The following is a 20,912-nucleotide window of genomic DNA, read 5'->3' as shown; positions in this document are numbered from 1 at the left end:
TGTGGCACTTCCTTTCTCCTCCTTATCTTCACACCGCCCACGACGTTCATGCGGTGTTGATGTTAAATTAGACAATAGACATTTTGTGTTTTAAGATATCCCCATGTTTCATTTACATGCCCATTTAATTCATTTAGAACCGACGGCGTCAGGCGGATATTTTAACTGCTATCATTTTTGTTGTCGAATTCCCTTTCAGTGTTTAACGGCACCTTCTGATGGAAAGGTCAAAGGTATTTTCAGCCCTCTCTGTCGGTACACCCATTGTTGAAAGTCATACATGACGTCACAGTGTAATGCCCTAAAGTCATACATGACGTCACAGTGTTATACGTCATACGTCACTAAAAGCTACGCAACAGCGCTGTTTTGTATAGATTTTGGAAATGAAACTAAATTTAAATGCTCATCAAAAAGATTATTCATACGCGATGACATCATAAATATACAACTAGGCGTAGAATATTACAGCTTGACTGAAAAAACTGCTAATGTGACGATACTTTAACTTAGTCACAAATCCTATACCTCTTCAGCCTGTAGGAGTGGAAGGTAACAAAACCACAGAACCGAAACCAAAAGCAAGAAACGAAACGAAACGAAAATAGAATATAAATACAGAATTTCAAAATATAAAAACTGATTGCGTAAATATATATAAAAAATTAGAAGAGGGCCACATAGAGGAATACAAGTCCAATACAGACGGTATTTTTACACCTGAGATCCTTTAATTGAAGATACCGAGAAAAAAATTCCCAGATGTCAGCCCGGTTGAATATAAAAATAAAATGTCTCAGATCTTAAGATCTAGGTAATACGCAGGCTATGTGTGAACTGAAGGGCTAGAATAATTCGTTGGTGACAGCGAGGGCATAAATTTAGGTTCATCACTTCATAACATGCTCAGTGAGACGCTTCATCCTCCAATGTGTGTGATGAGAATAGAAAACGAGCACATACTAAAATATCTTGCACTCCTCGATCCCAGCACCCCCACACGTTGGCCTACCTTTCATAACTCACCCCCTATTTCATATTTAATCAGCAGAGGGGAGAAATCCAGTCTTAAGGACTCCTATGAGTTGAGTGGAATAAAACGAAGAACGAGTCCAATATTATGTGATAGGATTGGGAAAGGCCATTTGATTGTCAACAGGGCTCTATGTCCGTATTTTCCCGTCTAAGACGCGCAATCAATCACAGAGAAGATCGGAGCCCGAGACAAATATCATTTGAAGACTTCTTATCATTTTGCCGCAGGTTTAAACCCTTTGGAGGAGAAGTCGGGCCGGACGGCGTCCATATTCCAATTAAGAAGCCAGGATTATTTCGGTTCGTTTCAGTAAGAGCCGATCCAATATTTCAAAGTGACATACGGGAACTTGATGACAAGGTTGCAAGATGGCGGATAAAGCCAAAATGGCGAAGGTCAAAGTAGTGTCACGCCCTTCACGTTCTCCCATGCTTGATTTATTGAAAATAAAGACACGATTTGGGATAATGATCGCTCCCAGACAGCCCATACGAACTGGGCGGATCCAGATAGGACTGTTTATTCCAACGCGTTTCGTGACGTTTGAATGACATATCTTAAAGAGTGAGACGTATCGCTTAACGCCCCATGATGAAGATATTCGGCGCCTTAATAGAATTGTTCAGCTTAATTAATCACAAATGCTACCACTTGTGTTTGGCACAGTTGTCAATAGACGACAGAACAGTTCGTGTACACTAGACGTCATTGAGCGGAAATGCACCGCTTAAAACACATGTCGATCTTGCTTAACTTGTACTTTGATCAGTGAAAGAGAACTGTTTTGTCGCTGAGTTCATTGCTTAACATCAACAGCTTGTCACTGTTACATATGTTACAGCAATGCCTGTTTCTGATGTTGTTACTGGGATGTGGCATGACCTTACAGACCGACAGGTTCACTCGTTACAGCGATGACATGGGTGCAATGTGTAAAGCCCGTTTCTGGTTTCTGGCATACAACTGGACGATGCTGAAAACTACACTCACTCCTTCAAATATTCAGTTATTGGTACAGTGAAAGCTGTCCAAACCGGCCTCTGTCCATTCCGGCACATTGTCAACACCGGTATAAACTCTCAGTCCCATTCGTGGTTTGTACATATATCATCAGCTCTCCAATCCGTCACATCATCTAAAATTGATTATTGTCCAGTCCCGATGAGTGCCGGTTTAGACAGCTTCCATTGTACTTAATGCCATTTCACTACAACAACCTGCCTACTGCTCGCTTGGTACTCTCCTTATTATACAGGCTAACATATAGCCTCTATATATTAAAATAAAAACATAAATAAATAAATTACAGGAAAAATCTGTTTCTGAAATTATATTTACACGATATTAAATAAAAATTAACCCAAAGAGTTTTTCATGTTCCGAGCTGTGGCTATTTAAACGTTTACATAATCTAGACTTGCAAGGGCTTTCTTGGATATGTTTGTCTCGGGGACTGTATAACAGACTAGCAGTTCGACTGCTACTTCGGCAGCTACTACTACGGCAGCTGCTACTACTGTCCTTACTGCAGACAAACGTCTTCAACGACTGACGTTACAGCCAATACTTGCAATCTAGATTTATTTACATCACTTAGAGAACTGTTAACTGTTATTTTCAAGATCTCGCTTGGTCCTTAAAATAGCAAATTCGTCTATTATTCTCAGATTATCAGGTAAACTTGTTCCACTATTGACAAAAATCAATAACGACTAGCTACGAAGTCTTCGCGAAATCCCTTCGGAAATTCACAATTCCTACGAGCGGAATTTGAAAATCAAGATATCTGTCCTTCAGCCAATCAGCGATCATTAATTCAATTATGACCGGACCAGCTGCTCTCAGAAATTTCTTGAGACAATTATTACACAGTGCTGTCACGCGAATACAGATCAGCGTAAACATTTATTGAGACAAATGGGCACCGTCATTCAAGGAACAAAACCACGGACCAAGTAAACAGATTGTACACATTGCTAGCTACGTTGACTAATTAATAAACACATTTTTTAATAAGTGCATTTATATTTAATTTCTTCTGGAGACAGAAATATATCATTCGCTTACTAGATATTTTGTGATAGTCAGCTCACTTTTTAATATCGCGAACCTTTCTGACATCATGATAAAAGTGTCCGTTGTGACCAAACCCATCTTTATTTTAGTGACATTGTTGCTTTCCCGTCCGTGATCTGTTTTTTTTTAATATATACTTCAAATCGGTGCCACTAACTCATTTTATGCCTCACGAGAACATATTCTTACAATAAACCTTAGTGGAAAGAGTGAGTGAGTTGAGTTTTACGCCGCACCCAGGAAATGAGTGTTAGCGTAGTGGTTAAAGTGTTTGCTTGTCAATTCAGCGATCAGGGTTTGGGTCTCACCACTAATACTTCGTGAGAATGTTATTAATTTAAATGCAAAAGAAAGTGGTATGTAGTTCCAAATTAAAGAAAAATAATATGACACATCCAAGTATTCCACCATTTACCATAAGAACGGTTAATATGATGATGATATCAATGTAGTTGATCCAATGTAGATGCATCATGTCAAAAGGTATCGCGAGTGGTCTGGTACCCTAGCCAGTGGTTACAGCGTCCGCTTGTCACGCCGAAGACTTGAGTTCGATTTGCCCAAAGGTACAGTATGTGAAGTCCATTTCTGGTTTCCCCCGCCGTGATGTTGCTTGGATATTGCTAACAGCTAAATATGAAATATTTAGCCGTGATATTGCTTGAATATTGCTATTGTCAAAACTTTTTTCATTCACTCACTCACTCAAAAGGTATGTTACAGGAGGTGGCGTGCATAGGACGCCTCCATGAAAAGAACTCGGTAATGCCCAGACCGAAGTGTGAATTTTCAAGTCAAACAGTTTTTTTTAAGTCCGGCTGTTCACGTTCTCTCAAACTAATCTAACAACCAAATCAGTCTTTAAAACATTTTAGTAAATTTTAGTAAATTAGAATTTGTAAATCTAATCTCGCCCCCTGTTCTCCCCATGTTACGATCCGACCTTCCTCAACCAGTCTCAGCTGTGGTTATCTGTTTCAAAGGGAAAACAAGATGTAATTTGTCGTGGAGTGTTTCAAGAATATTTTTTCCATCCCCAGAGAGGATGGGTAATGTTTTCATGACAATTTCTTTACCGCATTTTCAAAGATCAGCTGTATAATTCTGGCAATGCTACCGCGGGAGTGATAGGTTTCGTTTGTTTCACGATTTTTTCGTCTCGCCGTCTAATCACAGAGGAGAGAAACATTGGACGAAGGTGTGAAAATGAGGGCAGTTTGACACTATACACTGAGATCCATGATACTCCGAGATCCACTGGGACCATTGTTCTTAAAGTAATCATTCCTTTTATTGCTTGTTTACACGACTAATCTGGATCCTAAAGTTATGATCTGTGATCTGTCATGATCATAGCTATTTGGATTGTCGCAGGATTGTGTTCATGTTATCGACCACTGTTATAAGTGGACCGGATTCGATTATTTGCAGGCCGGTGAGATATATCTGCAGTACTGCAATTTGAAACAAACCTCAATGTAAAACAAACAACAATTTGTTCTGCAATTATCTCGATGTGTTGTTCACCTTTTAAGTGATTGTGTGAGTTTAGTTTTACGTCGCTTTTAAGCAATATTCCATCAATATTTCGACGGTGGACACCACAAAAGGGTTTCACAGATTGTACCCATGTGGGAAATCGAACCCGGATCTTCGGCGTGACGAGCGAACGCTTTAACCACTAGGCTACCCCACCGCCCTCGCTTTTAAGACTTTTGAATGTCAGAGCATATATATCAGAAAATATTTTCGGATATTCTACGAGGTATAGACAAAAACACAAAGGAAACAATCTTGGATGTTCTAGGAAGTAATGTGAAACAATTTCGTGTATGCATTAATATTGTTCCTGGTAATGTGAACAGGTTTGGTGACGCAATGACGTAATGTGAAAACATTCCGGTCATGCTGTGAGGTAATGTGAAACAATTTCGTGTATGCATTAATATTGTTCCTGGTAATGTGAACAGATTTGGTGACGCAATGACGTAATGTGAAAACATTCCGGTCATGCTGTGAGGTAATGTGAAACAATTTCGGTTATTCTATGAGGTAATATGGAACAATTTTGGCTATTCTATGAGGTAAAGTGAAAGAATTTCAGACCTTCTGTCGGGTAATGTGAAACAATTTCGGTAATGCTATAGGGTAATGTGAAACAATTTCGGATATTCTGTGAGGTAATGTGAAACAATATCGCTTATGCCATGATATAATGGGAATAAAATTCAGTAATTCTATGAGGTAATGTGAAATAATTTCCTTTATTCGATGATGTAATATGAAACAATTTGGGTCAGTCTATGAAATAATCTAAAACAATTTCGGTCATGCTATGAGGTAATATGAAAGAATTTTGGCTATTCTATTAGGTAATGTGAAACAATGTCGCATATTCTATGAAGAAATCTGAAAGAATTTTGACATTTTATGATTTAATGGGAATAAAAATCGGTAATTTCCTTGAGACAATGTGGAACACTTTTGGTCATGCTATGAGGCAACTTGAAACAAGTTTGCTCATTCTATAAGGGAATGTGAAAAAATTCCGGATGTTCTATGAGCTAATGTGAAACAATTTCGGATGTTGTATGAGGTAATTTAAAACAATTTCAGTCATTCTATGAGGCAATGTGAAACAATTTCGGTCAGTCGATGAGGTCGATGACGCAATTGCGCATATTCTTTGAGGCAATATGAAACATTTTCATACAGGCTGTGAGGTAATATGAAGCCACAGTCATTCTATGAGGTAATGCGAAACAATTTCGGATCTTCTATGAGGTAATGTGAAATTCTATTAGGTAATGTGAAACAATTTCGGATCTTCTATGAGGTAATGTGAAATTCTATTAGGTAATGTGAAACAATTTCGGTCATTCTATGAGGTAATGTGAAATTCTATTAGGCAATGTGAAACAATTTCGGATCTTCTATGAGGTAATGTGAAATTCTATTAGGTAATGTGAAATAATTTCGGTCATTCTATGAGGTAATGTGAAATGCTATTAGGTAATGTGAAACAATTTCGGATCTTCTATGAGGTAATGTGAAATTCTATTAGGTAATGCGAAACAATTTCGGATCTTCTATGAGGTAATGTGAAATTCTATTAGGTAATGTGAAACAATTTCGGTCATTCTATGAGGTAATGTGAAACAATTTCGATCATTCTACGAGGCAATGTGAAACAACTTCGGTCATTCTATGAGGTAATGGGAACAAATGTCGGTGATTCAGTGGTATTATTGGAAACAGTTTCTTGTATTGTGTGAGTACTAGGAAACAATTCGATCATTCGATGGTGCACTGTCAAATGTTTCAAATGGAATATACTTATCACAGTCTATAGGGACTACTATCCAAACTATCCTTCCATCAAACACATCAGAACATTATTTTGTTTTCTTCTATTTCCAACTGATGTGAAATTTGGTTCGGCCACATATATGCAAGAAACTTGTCGATCTGCTATAAGGTATTTTATTGTTTCACGAAATGTCGTTTTGACGTGACATTTTCATTTCATAATATCCTTATATGTTTGTGTAGCGGCTGCAGAATTATCTTATGTTAATGTCAGTGTCTCACACAGGTATACGTATGGCTGATTGTGATCTGTGATAAGTTATTTTACTGGGTTTTTTTAATAGCATTTATATTAATATTGATATTAATATTTTATAATATAGATGTGTATGCAGCGGTTGCACGAAGATCGGATGTTAATGTCATTGTTTCGATCATGCATACGCATGGAAGTTGTCCACCTGCTCTTAGTGATTTTATTGTTACACGGAATGCCGTTTTGATGTGATATTTACATGTAAGTAATATCCTAAGATGTTTGTGTGGCGAATTTTGCACACGGATCTGATGTTAATGTCATTGTTACGAGCATGTGTACGCATGGAAGTTGTCGACTTGGCGTGACGTGTTATATAACGTCATATGTTTAATGTCATTTAACGTCATTGTTTCAGGCATATCGTTGTTAAGGTGTATGTCATTGTTAGCGTAATTATCTCCTGTTACAGGTAAGGAAATGGTGGACTACATCGCGGACTACCTGCAGAATATACGTAGTCGACGAGTGTTCCCTGACGTCTCCCCCGGATACATGACGAAGTTGGTGCCGTCGTCTGCCCCAGAACATGGCGAGAAGTGGGACGACGTCTTCAGGGACGTCGAGAGAGTCATCATGCCTGGGGTTCGTAGTTTTGCTGTTTAACCCTGTAAATTCCAGCCATATGTAGACGGGTTGTAAACAATCGAGTTGACCAAGTGGTCGATATTATGAGCGCTGATCCATGACAAAAGGACACGGTGATAAGTATTCAACTATCACTTAGTCTGTGGTTGAGTGAGTGACACATATGTAGACGGTGATTGCACAATGTCATAGTCCTGGCTGGATCAAACAGCAAAACACAGACAAGCAGATATAGACAGACAGACATGCAGACAGACAGACACAGAGACGTCGCTGCCATGTTAAAGTCAACGTTCAACCCTAGTTCAACCAACCTTCTATTCAATCCATTTATAAATGGGGACCTGCCATGTCTCTGTTTGTGTAATATTGCAATACAATATAGATATCTGTAGATGGATACTATAACTATAAATCATATGGTCATGTACAAGCTGCCCAAAAGTTAAATAATCGGAACCAACAGATCCTTACACAACTAAGGTAGGTAACTCTTCATAGCGAACAAGAGCATTTCGCCATCTATGGTCCTCAGTTCAGTTCAGTGCAGCATACCATAAGAAAGCTATCATAGGTTTCAAACATTTATCGATGCCAGATATTTTTAAAACCCATATTTATTTTCGTCCTTGTGATTTATTTAGCGAGGCACCCCCAAGTAGATAACCTACGACAAAAAGCCCCCTCACGAGACGGTATCATTGCAATAGTAAACGTATAGCCGTCTGCTTGACTTGACAGAAAAGGCCGCAATGAAATCTTCATCAATATATTGTTTGGAAACAAGCTTACAAAGAAAACAGCACTGATATAAAGGAGATTTGTATAATGCTCAGATGACAAGCAAATCTAGATTTATGTCGTGTAGCGATGTGCTCCAGACTCGGCGGGACTTTCCAGCTCACAATCCCATCACACATGTATTAGAGAAGCTTCCGCATGGCACTCACTCGTATTCCTACGCTCAATCATGTTACCTTGTCAGACTCCGGCTAATAAGATGTAGTCCCTTTTTTCTCGATATGATATGCTATTTTAGCTTAAATCTTTGTTGGAGAATCAGCGTTTGGTAAATCGATAAGCGGTTTGATGTTTTCGCGTAACCTTGTTTAGGGATGACGAGTGGTTGGTTTGCAAACGAGGTAAATCTGAGATTATGTTTTTTTGGTGAAATTTGTTTGGGAGGCTAAAGAGACGGGGGTTATGTTTTGCGAAGAAAAATGAGTTGTGATGTGAATGGACGTTTTAGATAACGCATCGGTATGGGAACACTTGTCAGTTACAAATATTGACAATTGTGAAATCTGTTTTGAAGGCAAAAGAGACGGGCGTCATGTTTTGTAAATATAAATGAGTTGTGCAGTGACAAAACACCCTTGAAGGAACACTCGTCATTACGAATACACCCCACCCAGCTCGAAAGTTCCCCAAATATTGATTAACATTGCAATGAGAATATTTAGAATTCGCTTTCTGCCAATTAACCCATAAACTAATTAATGACAAAATTAAATTTTATCTATCGCACGTGTTACATGTTTTGAAGAAACTCTATTAGGTTGTAATTTATTATTTTTTTTGTATGTCACATTAAATCGGTTGATGAGAGTTGGTAAGATTTCTCTAATTCACATGAACTCTCCTCTTTGTTTGTCGCGGTTTTAACGCGGTTCTCGACAATATTTCAGCTGAGTGGCGGTGGTTTGTAAATAATAACACTATTTATGGACTATTAAATGCACTAGACAATCCAGTGATCAACAGCATGAGCGCTATTCCACGCAGTTGGAATACAATGACATGTATCAACCAAGTCAGCGAGTCTGATCACCCAATCTCGTTCGTTGCCTTTTACGACAAGCATGGGTGTGAAGATCAACTCGGATCTTCACGGGTCTTCCTCATAGAAACACGTTGTCTTTTAATGAAATGATTTATGGGTAACAATCCAAACATCAATTAGCGGTGGAGTAGCCTACTGGTTAAAGCGTTTGCTCACCACGCTGAAGACCCAGGTTCGATTCCCCACATGTTTGAAGCCCATTTCTGGTGTTCCCCGCCGTGATATTGCTCGAAAACTGCGAAACGCATCTTAAAACCATACCCACTCACTCACCAGATACTACACACGAGAGTCTTGTGGTAAAGGGAAAATAAATAGCCTTCACTTCCAGTTTTTAACGCCTGCCAAACCAGCAGTACACCAGAATCACTTGATGGCATTTAACTATCCATTAATCAATAATTCATTTTGTTAAATATGTTCAACAAAAAAGTCACAGCGACGGTGAAATAAGACTTCCTTCTCCGAATCGGTCTCTCCAACCAATAGGCACAGGTGTAATATGTAATCGTTAAAAACCAAAAATAAACTAGAAAGCAAAAAAACCAAATCAATATATAAAGCGTTTTGTCGAGAATCGGCGGAGCCTAGCAATTCATTCATGGGTACTTCCCTTTGTAAACGAGGCCATCTGGAATAGGAGTGAGTTGGATTTTACGCCGCCTTTGGCAATATTCCAGCAATATCACGGCTGAGAACACCAGAAAATGGCCCTCAAATTATTTTACCCATGTGAAAGGGCTGGGACGGGTTGGAAAAAATGGAATCGAGTACCCGCATGTACTTACCCGAATCGTAACCGAAACTAAAAAAAATCGTTCCCTCTGTGACTATAACTTGACTACTCACTGCGAGTTAAATTAAATTAAATTATGTTAAAGATAAAGATAAATTACAGTCGCTAATAATAAGCTCCATTAATCGGACAATACCAATCAGGTAAATACGTCGATTATGAAAAAGACAAAGTATTATCTGCCCTTGTTATTACAGAGTTCCCTCCTTTCCCTGGTACTCGGTTCATAGAAATAGGACTCGATTCTAGCTGTACCCGACCCGAATGCGAGTACCCGAGTACCCGTCCCAGCCCTACGACGTGGGGAATCGAACCCAGTTCTACGGCGTGACGAGTGAACGCTTTGGCCAATGGGCTACCCCACCCCAGTCGTGGGTGGAGCTTGAAGCTGGAATAGTCATTGCTGCACCGGATAACGATGTCTGTGTCAGGATCCGTTATGTGCAATATTTTGTATTTATATCAGCGGCGAAAAAAACGTACTCACTCAAAATGATCGTAACTCGGTTACATAGTCACGTTTCTTCGTTTTTTTCTCCGTCGACCCGTGAAGGTCTACCCGGGATAGAATAGGCCTTCAGGAACCCATGCTTGCCATAGAAGGCGACTATGCTTGTCGCAAGAGGCGACTAACGGGATCGGGTGGTCAAGCTCTCTGACTTGGTTGACACATGTCATTGGTTCCCAATTGCGCAGATCGATGCTCATGTTGTTGATCACTGGATTGTCTGGTCCAGACTCGATTATTTACAGACTGCCGCTATATAACTGGAATATTGCTGAGTGAGGCGTAAAACTAAACTCACTCACTTCTTTCTCTGTCATAGCTGGTTCGAATCTCAGACGAGTCTGGGTTACCAGCACCGTACCTTTTCACCAATTTGCTAAACGCCCCAGACTTATTATCCTACATCAAGCAGTCGACCCATGAAGATCATTATTCGAAGTGATCTTCAGCAACCCATGCTTGTCGTAAGAGACGAGTAACGGGATCGGGTGGTCATGCTCTCTGACTTAGTTGACACGTCCTCGGTTCCTAACTGATAACCCAATCGATTATTTACACACCGCCGCCATATAGCTGGAATATTGCTGACTGCGACTGAAAACTGCGACTCACATGAAGCTGACATATCATTTTGAAATTCTGTTCGAAACGAAGTTCAACCAAACTTGCATTAACAACCGGCATCACAAACCAGAGCCGCAAGATACCAATCAACTCCTCTGTCGACATGCACCGTAAATGTGTCATATAACTTTTGTTTAATCACTTTCTTCAAAGACGCAAATATTAGCATTCATATTATGAGGTATTTCATTGCACAATCCCTTGATTAAACTAATAACTGCAACGTGGAAATGATAATGATGATGCGTGGAAGATAATGCGCAAACAGCGCAACGCGTTGCATGGCATACGCATGGACATATTAATGCAAATCTGTATCTTAATATCCATTTATGTTCTTTGCGGGAGAATCTTTGAGTGAATATGAATCTATTTAAGTCTGATAAATGCGATTTTTTCTATAAAAAAACACTTCCAGTTATGATGAAAAGAAAGATTGACAATGTCCATCATGCTTCATTGAAACCAATTATATTTTTTAAACATATTTTTCATTTGAGGCACGATTTGTCATTCTTTCAGAACAATCTGTCAGATTTGTTCTAGAAGAACTACACAATTTCTACACGGAAACATTTCGGCCAGAAAGATGGAAAAAATGGTCACCTGTAGAAAGCTGATAACAGGTTTTGAGAAGGAGTTAGTGCTGTTTCACTGTAATCGCTTGTTGAAAACTAGAACACTTAAATGGCAGAGAGAGAAATGTAATAAACAATATTTTTATTGCAGATAACTCATTGGCAAAGTCCGCACATGCACGCATATTTTCCCGCCCTGAATTCCTTCCCGTCGTTGCTAGGCGACATGCTTGCTGACGCAATAGGATGTCTCGGTTTCACATGGGTATGTATAGATTTCCTTAAATCAGACTATCAATAGCATTTGACAGCGGCTTTGTTTTCAGAAAGAGAATTGGAGAGCTACATAGGATATAGAACATGGAGAGAACGGGTGTCTGTCATAGAACATGAGCCGACTGACTGAGTGAGGTTGGTTTTACGCCGCTTTTAGCAATATCCAAGCAATATCCCAGCAATATCCCAGCAATATCCCAGCAATACCACGGCGTGGGACACCAGAAATGGGCTTCATACATTACACCCATTTGGGAATTCGAACCCGGGTCTCCGGCCTGACGATCCAACGCTTGAACCACTAGGCTATCCCAGAGCCGACTGTTTGTCGTGGTCGAGTCGATTTCGTTAAAGCTTACTGAGTGTATCTGTTTTCTCAGGCATCGAGTCCAGCTTGTACCGAGCTCGAAACAATTGTAATGGATTGGCTTGGCAAGATGATAGGGCTACCAACCGACTTCCTTCACAGCAACGAGCAGACCATGGGTGGCGGAGTGATACAGGTGAGAGCCTCGTAACCCTACACAGGAAGATATTACGCTTGTTTACGAAACAGACGAACTATGCTTTAAGGGCACTGATTGAAACATGAAAAGTGAGGAATGCTTACATGCTGCAAAGTCTGTTGCCGTAATACAAAATATTGCCTTTGTGTTGTGATTATTGTTTGAAGTGGAGCAGAAAACGGGATTAATCAAATCACTCATTGTGAACATTATCTTTTTTAGTTTCCTTGTGTCTCCCGTTATTGAGTCTCATTTTTTAAATTTAATTTATAAGGGGAAGCTTCCCCACTGTTTGTTTTAATATTACATATATAAAGTTATCAAGGCCCCAGTTCGCAGTTGAATGTTAAGAATTAAAGTGGCATTGTAAAATTATGAGGATTCACAATCGTATTTTCACTGTATTACATTTTCGTTTAAAGTGAAATTTATCGGTACGTCTTGACTGCAAACAGACTATACTAACATGGCGAGAGCTGCGTATTGAGTGAGTGAGTTTAGGTTTTCGCCGCATTGAGCACTATTCCGGCTATATTGCGGCGGTCTGTAAATAATCGAGTCTGGACCAGACAATCCGGTGACCAACATCATGGGCATCGATCTACGCTGTTGTGAGTGAGTGAGTGAATGAGTTTAGTTTTGCACCGCACTCAGCAATATTACAGCTATATGGCGGCGGTCTGTAAATAGTCGAGTCTGGACCAGACAATCCAGTGATCAACAACATGAGCATCGATCTGCGCAATTGGGAACCGATGACATGTGCCAACCAAGTCAGCGTGCCTGACCACCCGATCCCGTTAGTCGCCTCTTACTACAGGCATAGCCGCCTTTTATGGCAAGCATGGGTTGCTGAAGGCCTATTCTACCCCGGGTAGACCTTCACGGGTACGCAGTTGGGATGCGATGACATGTGTCAACCAAGTCAGCGAGCCTGACTACATTATCTCGTTTGTCGCCTCTCAAATATGGGATGCTGATGATCAATAGTTACCCGGATCTTCACGGTTTGTGAGGAGAATGACAGTATGTGGACACTTTACCTGTTAGTGATGTAATGCTGGTACGCTTTTGACCAGCCTTGCCCCAGGTCAGGTGAGATAAGGCACGGTAAACTTGTTTGAGGTGAGAACAGGCGTGATATGGCGAGGTGAGGTGAGGTGGTTTGAAGTGAGGTGTTTGAGATAAGGTGGTTTAAGGTGAAGTGATGGGAGGTTCAGTGAAGTTTGGTGGTTTGAAGTGAAGCTTTTTTAGGTTCGGTTCGGTTCGGTGATTCGAAGAGGTTTTAGGTGACGTGAGGAGAGGTTTGGCTAAATGGACTGTGGTGACTTGAGGCGATATAGGGATAATCATATAGGGTAATCATTTATGTTTTTGCTAAGCAGATACAGATTTTTGCAGATTAAAAAAAATCATCTTCAAGCTATAGAGTTTCAAATCATTTTACAGTAATGTAATTGTCTTCCAGACTACAGCAAGCGATGCGACCTTTGTGTGTCTCCTCGCCGCGAGATCCGAAGCGATCCGAAAGTTCAACGAAGAAGGCTGGGATCCAGCTGAAATCAACGCGAGGCTCGTTGGGTATTGTTCGGATCAGGTAGCCAGACTGTCTGATTGATATGGATGGGTGAATGACACATACAGGACTATTAAATAAACACAACTATTTACCTGATATGTATTTAAGACCTGGGTTCAGTATTGGTTGTGTTTACGTGTACACATTGGGTAAATCACGCAACAGTTGAAGTCAGTTATGATTTTTTATATATATGGCCACAAAACAACTGTAACTGTAAAATCTGCCCTGTAAAAAACATAAATGACTTGAAAATGTCAATCAGTCTAAGGTCTGATTGTTTGTTGTTTAACGCCACTTAATGTTCCAACTATATTCGGAGGCGTACAGTAAATAATCAATTTCTAATTTGAATAAAACCAGTGATCAACATTATGAGCATCACTCTACGCATCTTGGATACGCTGACGTTCGTCAACCAATTCAGCGACTCTGACCACCCGATCTTACGACAAGCCTGAATGGGTAGCAGAAGATCAATTCTAACCCGCATCTTAAAGCTTACATATATAGTTACGTTAACTGGAACATAAATACCCCAAATAGCTTTGTTAAATCTAGGTGGTCATTTGAATCTTTAATTACCGCGCAAGCGATCTACGTATTGAATGCTAGATTCATGCTGTACAATGTGAATTAATTTAGTCATGATATGCTTTTGAGTGAGTGAGTGAGTGAGTTTTACGCCGCAATATTGCACCTATATGGCGGCGGTCTGTAAACAATCGAGTGTAGACCAGACAATCCACTGATCAACAACATGAGCATCGATCCGCTTCAACCAAGTCAGAAAACCTGACCACTCGATCCCGTCAGGCGCCTCTTACGACAAGCATATAGCAAGCATGAGGTTGAGGTGACGGGATCGAGCCCAGCTGTTACCGGGTATAAAAACGTCTTCGTCAGCTTTGTGTGCAGACTCTTTCAGTGTTGTCACAACCTGTGGTGTACAGTATAGAACCCTATGCATTTTAAAGAACCCACGAATCCGTTGGTATATAACCAGATGGTGGCCACATGAATACGTGCATACACCTAGTTGCTAGTACAGCAACGTGCAGTAAACTTGGACAAAGTACTGTGACTATGTGTCCCAATCCACCCAACTGTGAATGGGTACCTCAAAAGGATGGGAAAGCCACATTAACTATTACTTTAGTTTTACTTTAGAGAAGTATGATCCCCAGGGAGCTGAGATTAATAACCGAAACAAAACTCCTCTGAGCAGCTGAGCCGGATATCGGCGGTGTACAAATGTTAACATAATAATGATATCCTGCCCGTCTGAACAGAGTCTTTGATATCCTTTATAGATGTCCGCCAAACTTTGCATGCGATCATAGCGTTCAGTCAGCACGTAACCTGTAGCTGTCGCGGATGGCTACAAAAAAACTGCTTCGTGTTTGAATTTGATATTTCTGTACCTAACCTGTGATAGATTTTCAGCGTAAGCTTTGCTTGAAATTGAATCCGTCAAATCAGCGTCACTTCATTCATGACATCCGTTGAAGACAAGATGAATGCTCACAGGTTCACAGATCGCTCCAAACAAGGAAGAAAAACCCTGATCCATCAACTCATTGAGGGGCGACATTCAATCGTGTTAAAATCATCGAAAAATGTCTTTCGTCAAGACAAATGCAAAAAGTTCAAAGGAAAAGAAAACACTGTGTTTTTTCTGTTTTCAAAGTTATACGGAATGCTCAGTAATGTTACTGAATAAAATAACATTAAATGGTCGATGTAGGGAATGACTTCACTCAGACGTGGTGGAAACAGGTGATCAGACTGCATTCCCAGCTTCATGGGGATCATACAAGACAGTTAATATTACACATTAGAACATTGATGATGATGATGGTGATGATCCATCATGTTACAGTGAAGAAAAGTAAATATCTAAACACTAAGTCCAAAACACATCTAAAATTGCCGGCAGTACTTCAATCTCACCCAAGACTAAATCATGGTTTACAAGTTCGATTTTCTCTTGCGAATGGGTACCCAGAAGGATGCAAACCCTAAACTACTTGAAGGAGTACGAGGGGAAAGCATCGAACTTAATGTAACGTGATTGTAATACACAGTTTGGGAAAATCCATCATCAAAGGAGACACTTTTCCACTTCCAGGCACACTCTTCTGTGGAGAAGGCAGGTTTGATCGGTTTGGTGAAGATGAGGCTCTTGCCAAGTGATGACAACCTAAGTCTCCGGGGTGATGTCCTCCAAGAGGCAATCGACAGGGACAGAGACGAAGGATTAATTCCCTTCTTTGTAAGTACAGCTGGACAGGGAGAAAGGCAAAGGATTAATCACCTTCTTTATAAGTGCATGTAGATGTGATATATCGACAGGGACAGATACAAAGAATTAATCACCTTCTTTATAAGTACATGCAGATGTGATATATGGACAGGGACAGAGACGAAGGATTAATCACCTTCTTTGTAAGTACATCTGGACAGGGAGAAAGGCAAAGGATTAATCACCTTCTTTATAAGTGCATGTAGATGTGATATATCGACAGGGACAGAGACGAAGGATTAATGCCCTTCTTTGTACGTACATGTGGATGTAAGATATCAACAGAGTCGTTGGTTTAATCCCCCTTTTGTAAGTACATAACAGATGAGAGGTATCAACATCGACGTTGGATTAATCTCCTTGCCTACTTTGCAAGTAGTGTCAGGAGAAAACGATAAAGCCTTGTCCTTTTCTGAAAGCTCATAGTGTTAACCAGTGGTTGGTCAAGACGCCATTACTTCCAGACCACCATCAGTGTCGAACGAAGGTCTAAAACATCAAACGATTACATCAAATGATTTTTCTAATTTCCATCGTATGAAGTTACGTACATTTTGCCGTCCTCTTTGAACATTTGTAGGTTAAGAGTGTATCAGAACGTATGACTATTGTTGTAGATGTAATAGCAGCATTACATACAGATGCATGTACTATGTATAATGTATTCAGTTAGCAACACATACATAATATACATGCACACAGATGCATATATTGTGTATAATATATCCAATTAGGACCATTATATATACATAATATGTATGTATGTATGGGAAAAACTGGGAAAGTCACATTGGGAAAACATACACTGATTGAGAAACAAAAATTTGATGGTAACAAAATTTAAGAATTATGGTTTCAGTTGAAGGTTTTGCACAACGTCCTCAGTACAAACAGTTATTTATTAAAGATTGGATATGTCCATTCCGCATCTTGTACTATACATGTATGTATGCATATTTTACTAATTGGATAGATTACACGTAACAGATACATGTATGGTATGTATTATTATAGATTACACGTAACAGATACATGTATGGTATGTATTATTATAGATTACACGTAACAGATACATGTATACGTGTAATCTATCCAATTAGTAAAATATGCATACATACATGTATAGTACAAGCTGCGGAAGGGACATATCCAATCTTTAATAAATAACTGTTTGTACTGAGGACGTTGTGCAAAACCTTCAACTGAAACCATAATTCTTAAATTTTTTTACCATCAATTTTTTTATTCTCAATCAGTGTATGTTTTCCCAATATAACTTTCCCAATTTGTGTAGGCCCTACGTTTTGTACACTTAGGCCCAAGCAGAATTGTATAACGTACCTTACATCCAGACTTCATGGGTATTTTCAGACGATGAATGGCAATATTGGTCCTGTAGAAGTTTCCACTTAATGATTCTTTTTCATGTTTCGTATATAACTCAACAAAGCTTGTTTAATTCCTTGACAGGAAATTGGTTCTAATTAAATACATTTTTAAAATTTATCAAACTCATATGTTTTACCATGCTCATTAATAAAATCATTTAAAACTGTTATAGCCTTTGTATGCCAGTGTGCAATATATACCTTATATATACCTTACCATATTTTTTATGGAATTGTTATACCAAACTGATTTGCTCATAATGTGTTCAATAGCTGTTTCTTTAATGTCAAAACAGTTCAGATATATTCCCCATAATAGCAATATCTGTTTCAAATAAGTGTTGTGAATTTTGTTATCAATAATTTCATAAATATATGAACTATCGGTCAAAGCCATGGCATTAATATTCACTACAGTTTGCGTTTACTAGTATATAATCTTTTAGCCCACCCCCATTTCTGAGCTGCACTTACTTTTTCCACAACAAGTACACTAATGCCATCATATTTTGGCTTTAGTGACATAACCCCTCTTTTTATCTTTTCTGGTTTAAGTTTCCAGATAAATTAAAAACATTTTTTTCTGAAATTTTTCTATTATGTGCTTGTGCGGAGTAGTTATACTGGCGAAAAGATTATTATGCTTTGGAAGAAGCAAAGATTTTAACGCTACATTTCTGCCGATTGGTGTTAATGCTCTCTTAGTTTCATTTCGTTTTCTATCTTAACAAATTTAGGCCATATTTTCATATAGCCATATTTTCTAATTCCACATCTAACTGAGTGCCAAGTAGTTAAATTGTATTTGTGTCCAGTCTTCACATAGTTTGTATCTAAACCTTTCCTTTGACGAATCCATATCCGTTTAGTTTTCTTCAGCATGAATTTTAAAATCTGGCAGAAAAGATTATGCGTTCACCGTAGCGTAGAGGCTTTTTGCAGATCCATCTGAAGTGAGTGTAGTGTCATCTGCAAATTGTACCAATAGAGATTTTATGTTGCCTATTTGAATTTCTTTTATCTTGCTATTATTGGATCATGACTGCTAAGGTTTCGGATCAAAGAATATTAACAAACAGGGCGATATTGGGTCTCTCTGACGACAACCTCTTGTGACACTGAAAAGAGGGTTGCAAACCCATTTACTGAAACACCTAGACTCAATATCTGTAGAAAAGGGTTTATCTAATGTTGAATGCTTGGTACAAAGGTGAAACATTTTCACACATTCTGGATAAACTTCCTTTCGACAGAATCAAATGCCTTTTCAAAATAAGTGAGTAATAGTAAATTTTGTGGTAACATTCTCTGTATTCCATTGTGTCATATATAATCTTAGTTACTTAACAATATCTACCTTTAGATATATCTACCTTTCACAAATCCTTTCTGATCTTCATGATTGATTTATGGCAGAAATAGTTTCAACGTATTAGCAATTGAAACCGCGTCTAACTTATAGCCTGTATTAAATGTGAGAAATGTCGCAAGTGTTTCAAATACATTATACATTTATTATCATTTGGTATACAAGTTATAGGCTTGTTTTTGACGTATGGATAAGGATCCTGTTTTATATGCATAATTTAGGGCATTAATAAAATATTTATTCCACCCGGACGAATTCATTTTTAAATGCTTCAAACACCCCTTGATAGGTGAGTTCATATTCCAAAGAGACAGATGTTTGTTAATCTGGCCTTGGCACTGAAGCGTCACAAAATATATTTTCAAGGTCAATCTGTGTACGATCTTCTGTTTTGTATATTTTATTATAATATTGTCTTACCTCTTGCATTATTTCACTTTGCTTTCCTTTGTCTTTTTGTTCCATCTTCTCTTTCGACAATTGGGATGTATTTATTTCTAAAGTTTCAAACTGGAGGAAGTAGTTCGAGGGTTTTCACCATGTTCGGTCTATTTGGCTTTAGATTTTATAAAGGAGCCTTCAGTTCTTATTTTGATTAAATTTTCCAAATCACGTTTAACGGATTTATACTGTTCCATTGTATACTCTGACTTCGCATGAACATTTTGTTCTTCTAGCTTACTCTTATGACAGTTTCATTCAGTTATTATTTTGGCCTCCCAGGCTTTTCATTTTGACGCGTAGGTGAAAAATGTATTGATGCTTTTAACAGTATCATTTCCCATAGTCACTGATCATTAATTGTTAACATTCTTTTATCTACTATAGTTTTGTCCTTATATTATTCCAGAGTATCAGACCGGTGAAGGTCTCGGTGTAGAACAGACCATCAGCAACCAAAGTTGGCCATAAAAGGCGACTATGCTCGTCGTAAGAGGCGACTAACGGGATCGGGTGGTCAGACTCGCTGACTTGGTTGACACCTGTCATCGGTTCCCAATTGCGCAGATCGACGATGCTGATGTTGTTGATCACTGGATTGTCTGGTCCAGACTCGATTATTTACAGACCGCCGCTATAGAGCGATTATTGCTGAGTGCGGCGAAACACTCACTCACTCACTCACTCACTCACTCACACTAGAGTATCACTTATTTGTTAATATAAATTTCCACATATTTCGTATCCTTTAACAGCGAATTATTGAACTTCCCCAAACCCTTCCATCTTTGTATATCTGAAACTGTAATTGTGGGTGACACTATCGGGTGATCTGAATTAATACTGGTGTTTATTACTTTCCTCTTCGCAACTGAGAAGTGGTATTGGTTGTGGCCAGGTTAACTTTCTCTAAGAAAGATGCAGTTCTCGCCATTAGTCTTTAAGATCCAAGACGTCTATTATCTCTAACAATTACATCAAATGATGTTGAAGATTATTCGGTACCCGTAATTTGGTTCAGGTTAAAATACATATATGTCATATATAGTGTTCTTGTATGTGTTTCAGTTGTGTGCAACATTGGGTACAACTGGCGCATGCGCATTCGACAACCTGAAAGAAGTCGGACCCATATGTAAGTTTCAGTGATTTAGGTACAGAAAAGTGAATATTGTCCATCCTGTAAAACCAGTGTGCATTACAACTTTCATGAACTAAACTGACGCACGCAAGAAAGTACACGTCGGTGCTTGCCATGGTAACGTATACCATCGCGATGTGGATGCAATATTGTCGATTGCCAAACTTTTGACTCATGTCCGAAATGAACAATTTGGGGAATCTTCAGACCAACTTTCGCCAAAAGCAACCAAA

At 39.0% G+C, this 20,912-nt stretch overlaps 1 protein-coding gene across 1 annotated transcript in view; it reads left to right on the top strand.

Moving 5' to 3' along the window:
• The first annotated feature begins 4,157 nt into the window (after positions 1 to 4,157).
• Positions 4,158 to 20,912, top strand: part of LOC137259500 (aromatic-L-amino-acid decarboxylase-like) — a 31,221-nt gene continuing 14,466 nt past the window's right edge. The window contains exons 1-8 of the mRNA XM_067797139.1: positions 4,158 to 4,161; positions 6,177 to 6,208; positions 7,155 to 7,322; positions 11,826 to 11,939; positions 12,331 to 12,453; positions 13,925 to 14,053; positions 16,167 to 16,310; positions 20,607 to 20,673. Coding sequence (XP_067653240.1) covers positions 4,158 to 4,161; positions 6,177 to 6,208; positions 7,155 to 7,322; positions 11,826 to 11,939; positions 12,331 to 12,453; positions 13,925 to 14,053; positions 16,167 to 16,310; positions 20,607 to 20,673 — 781 coding nt within the window. The remainder of the gene's footprint in view (positions 4,162 to 6,176; positions 6,209 to 7,154; positions 7,323 to 11,825; positions 11,940 to 12,330; positions 12,454 to 13,924; positions 14,054 to 16,166; positions 16,311 to 20,606; positions 20,674 to 20,912) is intronic.

Source organism: Haliotis asinina, chromosome 13 (assembly GCF_037392515.1).
Source record: "Haliotis asinina isolate JCU_RB_2024 chromosome 13, JCU_Hal_asi_v2, whole genome shotgun sequence".
NCBI lineage: Eukaryota > Metazoa > Mollusca > Gastropoda > Lepetellida > Haliotidae > Haliotis > Haliotis asinina.
This window is presented reverse-complemented; position numbering and strand designations above follow the sequence as displayed.